The 11,933-nt window shown below is 37.6% G+C and overlaps 1 protein-coding gene across 1 annotated transcript; it reads right to left on the bottom strand.

Annotated features, from left to right (window-relative positions):
* Window positions 1-1,897: 1,897 nt before the first annotated feature.
* Window positions 1,898-10,657, bottom strand: SPINK13 (serine peptidase inhibitor Kazal type 13). Its single transcript, XM_049707865.1, has 5 exons — window positions 10,495-10,657; window positions 9,441-9,457; window positions 8,452-8,568; window positions 7,670-7,797; window positions 1,898-2,397 (listed from the first exon to the last, which is right to left on the bottom strand). Exons 1-5 carry the CDS (start codon window positions 10,628-10,630, stop codon window positions 2,349-2,351), a joined length of 447 nt encoding a protein of 148 aa, XP_049563822.1. The 5' UTR covers window positions 10,631-10,657; the 3' UTR covers window positions 1,898-2,348.
* Window positions 10,658-11,933: the final 1,276 nt, after the last annotated feature.

Raw genomic sequence — 11,933 nt, forward strand, 5'->3', positions numbered from 1 at the left:
ATCCGTGGCTTTAAGGCCTACCTACATGACGTCGTTGTATCTCCCAGGTCTCTCTGATCTCAACATCTGGTCTTGACTTCTCCTAGCCCCTCTAGCAATCTCTCTGCTTATAGCAGGCAGTATCCACTCCTGACCTTGCTACTCATGGGTTTTGTTTATTTGTTTGTTATCGTTTTTCCCCCAGCACTATGCTCTTACCAAGGTCATCTGAATGTGAACTCCTTGAGAATACAGGCCTTATCTGCCCAGTGCCTAGAACAGTGTCTGACACAGCATAGGCACCCAATAAATATTCATTAAACAAACCAATAGGTTTTATTTGCCTGTGCTCTATAAAAAATTTCTTACTGTTTTGTAGAGAATAAATAGATCTGGAGATCAAAAAACAGAAATGGCGATCAAGCCTAAAAAGTTGATGCTAAGTGAGTATTAACTAATTTACTTGAAATATCTGAAAAGTAAGCAGGAAATTTGGTTCCCATTTGAGGAATGATTTTATAATTTTGAAAACAGAATTTTATTTTGATACATTATTTGTCCATTGGTGCATCTAGGCTCTCTTTTTCTAGTCCCTTTTGGGTTTGTAGACAACATAAGGTTGTGGTTAGGAGCAAGATAATTGAGTTTAAATTTCAGTCCTTTATAAACTACAAGATTGCATAGTTTACCTTGTCTAAGTTTAGTTTCCTCATCTGTAAAATGGGGGTGACAATGGTAGCAGGCTTATAGGACTGTGGAGAGGATTAATTGACATAAAGCAAATAAAACACAGCACTTGGCATGGTGCATGTGCTCACTGAACATGGGCTAATTATTGTCAGAACTCTACCTCTTCTTTTAAGGCTGGGCCAGGATGCCAAACTGCCCCTTCCTTTACTGGAATGCCTGTGTTCTCATCTAAAACTTCAGATGGTTATTTCCATTCTCAGCTTACACTTCATATGAGCTTAGTTACCGTGTGTGTGTTCCTATCTGTCTCCCAGTCAGCCCAGCATTTTCACACAACAGAAAAGATGCTTGTTAAGTCAGGGATTTCTAACTCTGCCTGTTTATTTTCCTACTAAAGTAGAATAATTGTGGGCTCTCTTTTTTTTTGAGGAGGGGAAAATAAAAGATAGAATTTTCCTGGTTCTCTCTTTTTTATTCTGTGGTAGGACAAGTTATACCTCCCACCCCTTTTTGAGGAGAAGATTCTGCTTTTGTTATTTTTGGTGAGGCAGAGATGGAAAGGTGAAATAATGAAATAGTGTTCAACTATACAAGATGATAATTAACAAGAGAAGGTCTGTATTTTAAGAGACTCTTCATTTTAAGGCACCTGAGAGACCTGAAACTTTATCACCCCAGCTCCAAAGAGAGCCACCCAGCTGGATCCTACTGGCCTGGAGTGCTGGGGGCAGGAGGGACAAAGACATAAGAGGACGAGGGTCTCCCCTGCTAGCAGAGGTGGACTGTGTATATGCTGGAAAGGTGATGGAGAAAGTAGACTTGTGCATACCTTTCTGGACCTGTCTGGTTCAACTCGTCAGATTAAGTTAGAAGATTGAGGCTGGCATCTAGTGGCAACAACAGGTACTAACACAGAGCACACATGGCAAAGGAGAGAGCTCTTTTCATTTCCCCAGCCTCAAGTAAAATAATGACTTCATCTCCCTGTATTAGTCAAGATCTTTCAGCTACAAGTGACAGATTATAGACCAGATCAAGCAAAAAAAGAAAAGGGAATTTATTGAACGATGTAATGTGAACAATGGGATGGAGTGAGGATTAGGTATACTGCAATTGGGGGTCAGACGATGAGCACTCTCTCCCTTTCTCTCAAAAACATGCTTGTTCCCCAAAGCTCTTGGCTCTTCTCTCCTTCTGTTAGCATGTGGACCTTTTTCTCTTCTACTGAAAGTGGGCTTCATTTATGAATATGAGGTAGAAATTCTCAAACAACTGTGTGCATGTGTGGAGGGGATATTTTCTCTTTTGTTCATGTCTTTAAGTGAGATTAGTGGGGCAGCGTCTGACCTTGCAGATAAGCCTGCAATCTGGAATAAACTGAATTCAAGGGAGTGTTCATAAGCACGTTTGATAACAGGCCTCAGCCCTAAGCAAACTGAAAGCTGACTTGAAACAATCAGTACCCAGAGATGAATATCTACCACCTTTTTCAGTATGGTGTTTATTTCTAATAAATGTGATACTCAGTTCTCCATTAGTTTTCTTTTGTTTCCAATGTTGTTCCAAATTTGGGTGCAGCATGGAGTTGTGTTATTTATTATACACCCTCAAATTCCAAAAGAAATAATTTTCAGAATTTAGTGAAAAGAATAAGCAACTATATAGTACTCTGTTATCCATTAATCACATTTTCCGTATTTATCAAATTTAATATGAGGACCGAATTCCCTAAAGAAAAGAGAAGAAAAAAGAGATTAGTATCATAAGGAAAGGGGGCCTTGCTTCACATCCGTTCTCTTCCAAATGAAGTCCTGAGAAAGGGAGCTGCTTCTACAATTCCCTTTACCTCCGTCTCTTTTCATGGCCACCACAGTTGGCACATTCCCCCCCATGTCTCGATTATTCAAAAATTGCTCTGTGAAGTTTTTCAGTAGAGAGTCTTTCATTCCCCAACCCATTCCCATTTTAATACCTTTTCATTCAGTGTAGCAATGTCAAATTTTTCTACCAAGAAGTAAAAGATAACCACAGCAATAATGCTATGCATAATAATTCACATAATTCACACTCTACTCAAATTTTCACTAGGTATACACTGCCCATAGACTACAGTCTGTTCCCCTTACTTCAGGATTTATGTTTCCCAGAAGACTAGCCTCTGCCTAACTTTCCACCCTTATTTATTACTGTCCTTTAAATACCTGACATTCCTTTCAACACAATTTTTATCTTCCTTATTTCCCTAAAGACATTGCAGTTTCTCAGTTCCATGTGTTTTCCCAAGCAGTGAGCCCTGTGTAAATTGCCCATTCTATTTTCTTTTGCACTTTTTCTTTTTTTAAACCTCTCAACATAGTATTAGCTTTTTATTTATTTATTTATCTGGTTGCTCCGGGTCTTCATTGCAGCAGGCGGGCTCCTTAACTGTAGCTCGTTGTCTCCGTAGTTGTGGCTTGTGGGCTCCTTAGTTGTGGCACACGGGCTCCTTAGTTGTGGCATGCGAACTCTTATTAGTTGCAACATGCATGTAAGATCTAGTTCCTTGACCAGGGATCTAACCTGCGCCCTGTGCATTAGGAGCACAGAGTCTTAACCACTGCGCCACCAGTCCCTGCACTTTTTCTTTAAGAATACTTTAACTGCCTCATGACAAAGGAGGCAAGAATATACAACAGCGAAAAGACATTCTCTTCAATAAGTGGTGCTGGGAAAACTGGACAGCTACATGTAAAAGAATGAAATTAGAACATTCTCTAACACCATATATAAAAATAAACTCAGAATGGATCAAAGACCTAATTATAAGGCCAGACACTATAAAACTCTTAGAGGAAAACATAGGCAGAACACTCTTTGACATACATGGCACCAATATCTTTTTTGATCCACCTCCTAGAGTAATGAAAATATAAACCAAAATAAACAAATGGGTCCTAGTTGAACTTAAAAGCTTCTGCACAGCAAAGGAAATCTTAAACAAAATGAAAAGACAACCTAAGGACTGGGAGAAAATATTTGCAAACGATGAGACCAACAAGGATTAATTTCCAAAATATGCAAACAGCTCATCAGCTTAATATCAAAAAAAAAAAAAGACAACCCAATCAGGAAATGGGCAGAAGACCTAAATAGACATTTCTCCAAAGAAGACATACAGATGGCCAACAGGCACATGAAAAGATGTTCCACATCACTAATTGTTAGAGAAATGCAAATCAAAACTACAATGAGGTTATACAATGAGGTATCACCTCACACCAGTTAGAATGGCCATCATTAAAAACTCTATAAATAATAAATGCTGGAGAGAGTGTGGAGCAAAGGGAACCCTTCTACACCATTGGTGGGAATGTAAATTGGTGCAGCCACAATGGAGAACAGTATGGAGGTTCCTTAAAAAACTAAAAACAGAGTTACCATATGATCCTGCAATCCCACTTCTGAGCACATATCTGGCTAAAACTCTAATTTGAAAAGATACATGCACCCCAATGTTAATAGCAGTATTAGCCAAGACATGGAAGCAAACTAAATGTCCATCAACAGATGAATGGATAAAGAAGATATGGGGGGTGTGTGTGTGTGTAATGGAATATTACTCAGCTGTAAAAAAAGAATGAATTAATGCCATTTGCAACAATATGCATGGACCTAGAGATTATCATATTAAGTGAGGTAAGTCAGAAAAAGAAAAAGACAAATGTCAAATGATATCATGTATATGTGGAACCTTAAAAAAGGATACAAATGAAGTTATTTACAAAACAGAAATAGACTCATAGACATAGAAAACAAACATAGGGTTATCAAAGGCAATAGCAGGTTGGGGGGATAAATTAGGAGTTTGGGATTAACATATACATACTACTGTATATAAAATAGATAACAAGGACCTACTGTATAGCACAGGGAACTATACTCAGTATCTTGTAATGACCTATAATGGAAAAGAATCTGAAAAATAATATATATATTGCCTGCACTCCATTTGGATGGGGAACTGCTACTAGATAACTGTTGCTTATTTCTTGAATGTGAAATCCTAGCTTACTATTAATGTTTGATTTTTTAAAAATAAATTGGAAACCTGTATTTTTAGGTAAAATCTGATTTTTGAAATACTGTCAACCATAAAAACTTACTGAAATACTCTTCTGGTTAAACAGAACCAATACTGTTTTCTGTTATCATGAATTTTCTTATGTAATACATTCTTTTTGCCACATAAGACCACAAACTTATGAAGAGTCTGGGATCTGTTTCATACAACTCTATTTTCTTTTTCTTTTAATTTTTTTTCTTTTTATTTTTTTGTGGTACGCGGGCCGCTCACTGTTGTGGCCTCTCCCGTTGCGGGGCACAGGCTCTGGACACGCAGGCTCAGTGGCCATGGCTCACGGGCCCAGCCGCTCCGCGGCATGTGGGATCTTCCCGGACCGGGGCACGAACCCGTGTCCCCTGCATCGGCAGGCGGACTCTCAACCACTGCGCCACCAGGGAAGCCCGACAACTCTATTTTCTTGGTAGTTATTATGAGGGCCCTACACTGAGTAGGCTTGGGGGATTCCTTTAAGGATAATGACTGATTTTTTTTTTTTTTTTCAATTCTGAGCAAGACGCACGCTTAAGTTTTCTGTTTTTCAAGGGATTTACATTGTTCATAAATGGCGGATATCTCTCAGGATTGTGAGTCCAGTTTCTCAGAATTTTTCTTCAAAACACTAGCTAAGAGCAGAGACAGAAGAATTACTCTTCTGCCTCCATTACTCAAAAGAGCATAATGACTATTCTTGTTGCCCCGAGATCCAGAAATGGCATGAAGGCCACGTTTATACATGCAAGTCACAGTGAGAATTAAAACAAATATACAGGCAACTGTACCATCCCTGCCATTGGCATCAGTGTTCTCTGTGTTCCAGAAATAGATATGTTTGATAAGAACTATGTTCATAATGGCTCCAATGAGAGAACCATTTTTTTCTTTTTTAATCGGCAGAGGCTCCTTATTTATATTTTGATTGAGAAAAAACAGTGTTCATAGTGTATCTGGCAGACTTACAAGGTAGAAAAGAAGGAAAGGAAGAAAGAAAGAAAGGAGAGAGAATGAGAGTGAGAGGGTGAGAGAATGCCAGAACAGATCAGAGGCATGCTGATAGAGCTTTTGAGACTTTCTCAAGTCTCCTAGATGAGGCTGAAAAAAATCTCAGAACCATCTTTGAGCAGCCATTTGGTTGTAGCAGAGTGGAAAATCAAGTCCCCAATATAATTCTGCATCAACCTATGCTGATTTTCAGAAGCCCAGGCCATTGTGGGTGGGTCCTTCTTATGCTGCTCGTTTTAATGTTGTGCATCCAAATACCAGAGAGTGTGAAGAAGGCTTATGTGGAAGAGCTAAGAAGACACTTCCCAAAGTCTTTTGCCTAATTAGCCCTGCCTGAGAAAGTGACAACCACCACATTTGGAAGGAATGATTATGTAATTTAATCATTCTACATAGTCTGCTAATATTCATGAATTCTCATTCATCTTTCTTTGAAGTCAATGGGAGATACTTGGTTAATTCACATTTTTCAGTTCCCATTCTTTTCCTTTATGGTTAATTCACATTTTTCAGTTCCCATTCTTTTCCTTTAAAGTCATCCTCTGAGTCTAGTACTTGCTCTGAAGATGAGCAAGTATTACCTTTATTGGACTAGTTTCTACACCTCGTTTCCTTCAGTGCTCAGAAATAATTGCAGTGGCATGCTAATGTGATGCCAGAAGTCCATGAAGATTCTTCTCAAAGGAAGATATGCATTAAAGAGTTAGCTCAGCAGACTTGAGATGCTCAAATCAGCTCATAGGAAGTAATCTCTACACCCTTGGGATATTCTGGCTGATAAGAGTAACTTTGTAACCTAGGGCCATAGGTCATGCCAGATAATTTACCCTGAGGTGAATGCCTGTTTTTGTTCACCTGTGGTGCTGAGCCACTCTGTATCAGTTTAACTCCTAGGGGGAGGGGGCTGGAGACTAAGTAGTTGTCAATCATGTAGGTGCTGCATGTCCCCAGTAAAAACCCTGGACACCAAAGCTTTGGTGGGGCTTCCCAGGTTGTCAATACTTTATATAAGTTATGACACATGATAGCTGGGAGAATTTAAGCACTGCCTGTGTGACTCCCCTGGGAGAGGACGACTGGAAGCTTGTACCTGATCTCCTAGACTCCACCCTATGAGTTTTCTGCCTTTGCTGATTTTATTCTGTATCCTTTCATTGTAATAAACTGTTAGCATGCATATAACAGCTTTTCTGAGTTCTATCAGTCCTACTAGGGAATCATCAAACCTGAGGGTACTCCTGGAGACTCCCAACAGAGAGGATCTCATAGGTCATGGAAGACACGATAAGGCTGATTTGTAAAAACAATTTCAAATAGAGCTAAAATATATCACAAGGAATATTATTAACTTTTTAATCTAAATTTCCCATTGAATTTATTTGAAAGGCAAAAAAATTTGACAGTTTTTTTCCATGTAAGACCACATAATCACTTTGTTACTTACGTGTATATCTACACCTGTATTTATGTCTGTGTCTGTATGTCTGTATCAGTATCTATATTTACTTCTTCCAGGCAACAATATGGGTGCTACTCATAGGGATGTCACTGTGACTTGTTAAAGAAAATTTGATTTTTTTAAGATGGATTTCTATTTATTGCTTGAATATAATCTATAGACTATCTACTAACATGATCTCTGTACAATTCTGCCAAAATATCATGTAAGCTTTTCTTTCTTTTTTTTTTAAATGAGTCAACTTTGAATGTTAACTAAATTTTTTAAAAAGACTTTTCTCTTTACTATGTATGTAGTCTGTCCTCAGTCTTTTGTGAACAATAGAGGCTATTAAAAAAAAAAATCCCATGCATCAGCAAATCCAGTTCCTTGCTAAAATTATTGGAAATTTCTGTGAAGAAATATAGAGAAAAAATAATGGTATTTTATTTTGAACTTACCACTGATCAACACAAAGGAGACACTCATTCTTGTAAGTGTGGCCATTTGTAGCACAAACATATGCTGTCACCTCAGGACAGTTTGCGTCATAAAGAGGATCCAGTGGGTGGTACATTTTACATGGGGGCTACAAACATCATAAAATATCGTATGAATAACAACTGATCGATTTTCCCTCATCTATTCCTGGCCTGTCACTTCTGCCCTACATAGAAATAATATCAAATGTTACTAGTCAATTGATCTTTTTGCAAGATTTCCTTTCCTCTGGGCTTTGGTCAGGCAAGTTTTTTTCTAACTACAGTATCCTCACTCATTCATCATTTGCTAGTCAAAAGCAGTATAATAACTCAGCTTAAATCCCAAATGCAAAGTTTTCACTTAAACTTGGAGTCCCAATGCCAGTAACTCATTATAAGAAGTTTGTGAGTAGAGATAGTTATGTGTCTCTGAACTCCTAGAAGATAGGGGCTTAAATGTAGTTTTTAAGAGTGAGGGTTCTGTATTGAGACTGGGATTAAATTCTGTATATACCATTGTTAAACTCTGTGGCCTTGGACAATTGACAGGTATTAATTCATTTAATGTTCAGAGATGCATCTTACTATTACAACGCTTGTGCTACATGGAAGTAAATCTAAGCCTGAAGAGGTTAAGATACATGCCCAAAGTCACATAGAAAACTTCCATTCTACTTAACCACTATGAAGTTTTAGGTCTCTCATGTCAGGAGAGTGATCAGATTAAAATCAGAATTCAGAACTTAGAAATTTAAATTTACCATAGGCCATTTAGAATAGTCATGGGGTTTGAAGATTTCTGCAAATAAAGTACAGACACAATAGGTTAAAAGAAACAGTTCTCCGTGGAGTTTGATTTCACTCACTGAAGTTACTGACTGAACAAAGAAATGTAATGCAATTACTTATTTGCACAAAGTATACAAAATAATTTGTGGCAACAAAATTTGTGGGTGGTATTCCTTTGTAACTACTTCATCCATTTATTTATTCTCTCCTTTTCACAGTCCTGACTTCATTTATAAATTTGCTGTGTCATTGAGGAAAGAGTTAAAAACCATTTGGGGTTGTATGCTTAACTTGCAAACCGTGTTATTTTCATTAAGTCACTTGACTTTTGTTGGCTTTAGTTTCCTCGTCACAACAATTAGGATAAGTGTATGCATTTTAAAGATGGTTGTAAAAATTAAAAGTAATATAGTAAATAAAGGATTAGGCCAGTTCCTACCAAGATGCTGAACTAAAGAGGATACTAAGAATGATGACGAGAAAGCTTAGGAGTTCCTTGGCTCTGGAGAGACTGAGGGATATGGTGAACTGATTTGTGTGAGGAGTGCTGGTGTTGCTTAGGGATAGAGGATGACCAGCTGGCTATGGGAGAATAAAATAAGAAAAGACCTATTGAAGTTTTGCCCTATCTCTCACTGTTAGGTGATATTTAAAATATCCAAGAAAATTCTAGCTTTCCAAAAGTCAGAATTTACAAAGTTAGAAAAGTTGTACGATTTTAAAATCTTCACATAAAGGAAACAACAAGCCTCCCAACCTCTCCAGGAATAGACTATGCTGTTTACATATGCACTCTTTCAGAGAATAAAAAAGATGGAATGCTCCTCTCTAATTCTAAAAAGCCAGAATATTTTAATAACAAAAGCAGCTGGATATAGTTATGAGAAAAGAAAAATAAAAGCCTTCATCTAGTAAAAATAGAGTAATATATATATACTGCATACCATACATAAGAACAAACTTCAAATGGACCTGGATCTGAACATAAAAAACAAAACAATACAAAGATCAAAATATAACACAACTGAGTTGCTCTTTAATCTTAATATATGAAAGACTTTCTGATAATGACTCATTAATCTCTGGGCAGTAACAGAAAGGACTGATACATTTTATTACATCCAAATAAAAATAACTTTTTCATGACAAAATATAAACATAAACTAAAAAAGATATCTGATAAACTGGAAAAAATATTTGCAACACATATCATAGATAAAGGGCTAATATACCTGATACATAAAGAATACTTTAAAATTGAGGGGAAAAAAATCCCAATTGCTGAATGAGTTATATACATGGACCTACAATTCATACACACACACAAAACCCCGAAGATATGGAAATGACCCTTAAATTTGTGAAAGATATTCAAATGCAGTATGATAAGAAAAATGCTAATGAAAACTATATTGAAATACCATCTATTACTGGTGGGAATGCAAGTTGGCACAACTTTTATGAAGTGAAATTTGGCAACGTTGAACAAAACTACTTTGCATTCACATTCAATCACAATTCAAGGAATCTACCCTGAAGATAAACTCCCAACGATAGAAAAATACATATGCATAAGATTATTTATTGCAGCATGTTTTTTAATTGCAAAATATTGGACACAAACTAATGCCCGTACACCTAAGACTGGTTGAATAAACTTTGGTACATCCATCCAAAAAAGTCTTATGCTGTTGTATAAAAGAATGAGGAAATCCCTGTGAACTGATATGTACTGCTTTTCAGAACATTCTGAATTGGGAAAAGCAGGATGCCAATAGGTACCTAAAATAAGACTGGTTACATAAAAGATGAGGGTGGGACTGCAGTGGAAGGAAAAGGGTATGGAGGCAGTGACATATCTTTGAACCTAAACTTTTGTTCATTTTGGTTTATTTTGTTTCATTTGTCATGTTCAAAATAATTTTAAATTGCTATCCAATAGCAATCCCTTTCCAATAGTGATACCCAATTGATACCCCATTTGTATTATCAAGCCCAAAGGCCTATGTTTCAGCAAAACTTTACCCATCCAGTCACAAATGACTCTTTTTCTCTCCTGCAAGTAAAAGACATATGCTTACCTGAAAAAACAATCTGTGCCAAAGTGGAGGATACCAGGAAAAATATGGTCATGCAGGGAAAGGCAGCCATTTGATCTCATCTAACCTCCTGCTTTGGTGAGGCCTGTGAAAATGCTCAAGATAGTTTATTCGTAATCTCTTGCATAACTGCCTTTCCAAACGTGAGAGAACCCACTACTCTGAATTGGTGCCGTTCCCATGAACTTGGCCATGGTGATTCCAAACTGGCCTGGTCTCTAGGGATTCAGACCTAAGAAGGCTCTTCTGCTCTAAAGAGGGAAACAAAACCATTAAAATAACTTTTTTTTTCCCCTGCCAACAGCCATTGTACAGTCACTGTTTTGGCTTGGAAGAGGAATTAGCCTCAGGGCTCTCACCAGGGCTGACCCCGGCATGTTACGTATAAATAGGTTCATCCTACAATATATCATCTAAACTGAGACACTCATGTTAGTGAATACGGACACTAAGAATTCATAAGAATTCTGAGAAAATAGGTGTGAACTGAGGACTATGCTGCACAATCAGGGATGTGTCACTTTATAATACACATTGTTTGATTTCCTGGGATAGACCAGTTTCTCCCACATTCAAGTCCTCCATTTCCTAAGTAAGTTTCTTCTTCCAGGCCAGTTACATGTGCTCAAATACAAAGAATAGATTGAAAATGGAATTGTTGGTCTGGGGTCATAAAAAATTATGTATACCTTTCCTGATACATAAATCAGGATAATTGATTTTTATCATTTTTATGATTCATATATAGTACACATGATTTTGATGACACTGGTAAGTTCAAATTCTAGCTTCAACATTTCTTAGAAGTATGAGCCTCAGAAAAAGCATGAACATCACAGGATACTGAGAATATCAACTGATATTAATGTAAGTAGAGTTTAACTGTATTAAATTACCAATTTCTGTAGCCAAACTCTTCTTTTGTAAGAATGGAACTATTTGGCCTAGAGAGAAGATACATTCCAAGTCATTTACTCAACTTCCCATGCCCTACTCTACTCATTCTGTCTCTTCTCCAAATTGCAGCTGGTGGACACATAGAGAAATGAGAGAGAACCATATTAGCTGTGCAGAGGAAACAAAAGGAGGGTGCTGGAGGAAAACAAACATACTGGGAAACCTAGTGACAGAGAAGAAAGCCAAAGAGATACAATCACTGACTTAGAATAAGGAGGTGAAGAGATGTTTACCTGAATGAGCTTGCTGCAAAATGTGAGCCCGCTGTAGTCACCCTGAGGTCACAGCTAGCCTTGAGCAAAGTTGCTGTTCCATGAGTCTGTGGCCCAGGGGCATGTTGAGCAGAGGAGGCAGGCTCCTTGCTCAGTTGAGTGACCAGTTGATTGGCAAGATATTGC

Source organism: Orcinus orca, chromosome 3, assembly GCF_937001465.1.
Source record: "Orcinus orca chromosome 3, mOrcOrc1.1, whole genome shotgun sequence".
In the NCBI taxonomy this organism is placed as follows: domain Eukaryota; kingdom Metazoa; phylum Chordata; class Mammalia; order Artiodactyla; family Delphinidae; genus Orcinus; species Orcinus orca.

What these genes read in the sequence shown, in the direction of transcription:
- SPINK13 (XM_049707865.1), bottom strand. Translation starts at nt 10,630, where the DNA reads ATGGCTGCCTTTCCCTGCATGACCATATTTTTCCTGGTATCCTCCACT. An exon ending in ACTATTCTAAATGGCCTATG is followed by an intron (nt 7,798 to 8,451) that starts GTAAATTTAAAT and finishes TGATGTTTGTAG; the next exon opens with CCCCCATGTAAAATGTACCA. An exon ending in CTCCTTTGTGTTGATCAGTG is followed by an intron (nt 2,398 to 7,669) that starts GTAAGTTCAAAA and finishes TCTTTTCTTTAG; the next exon opens with GGAATTCGGTCCTCATATTA.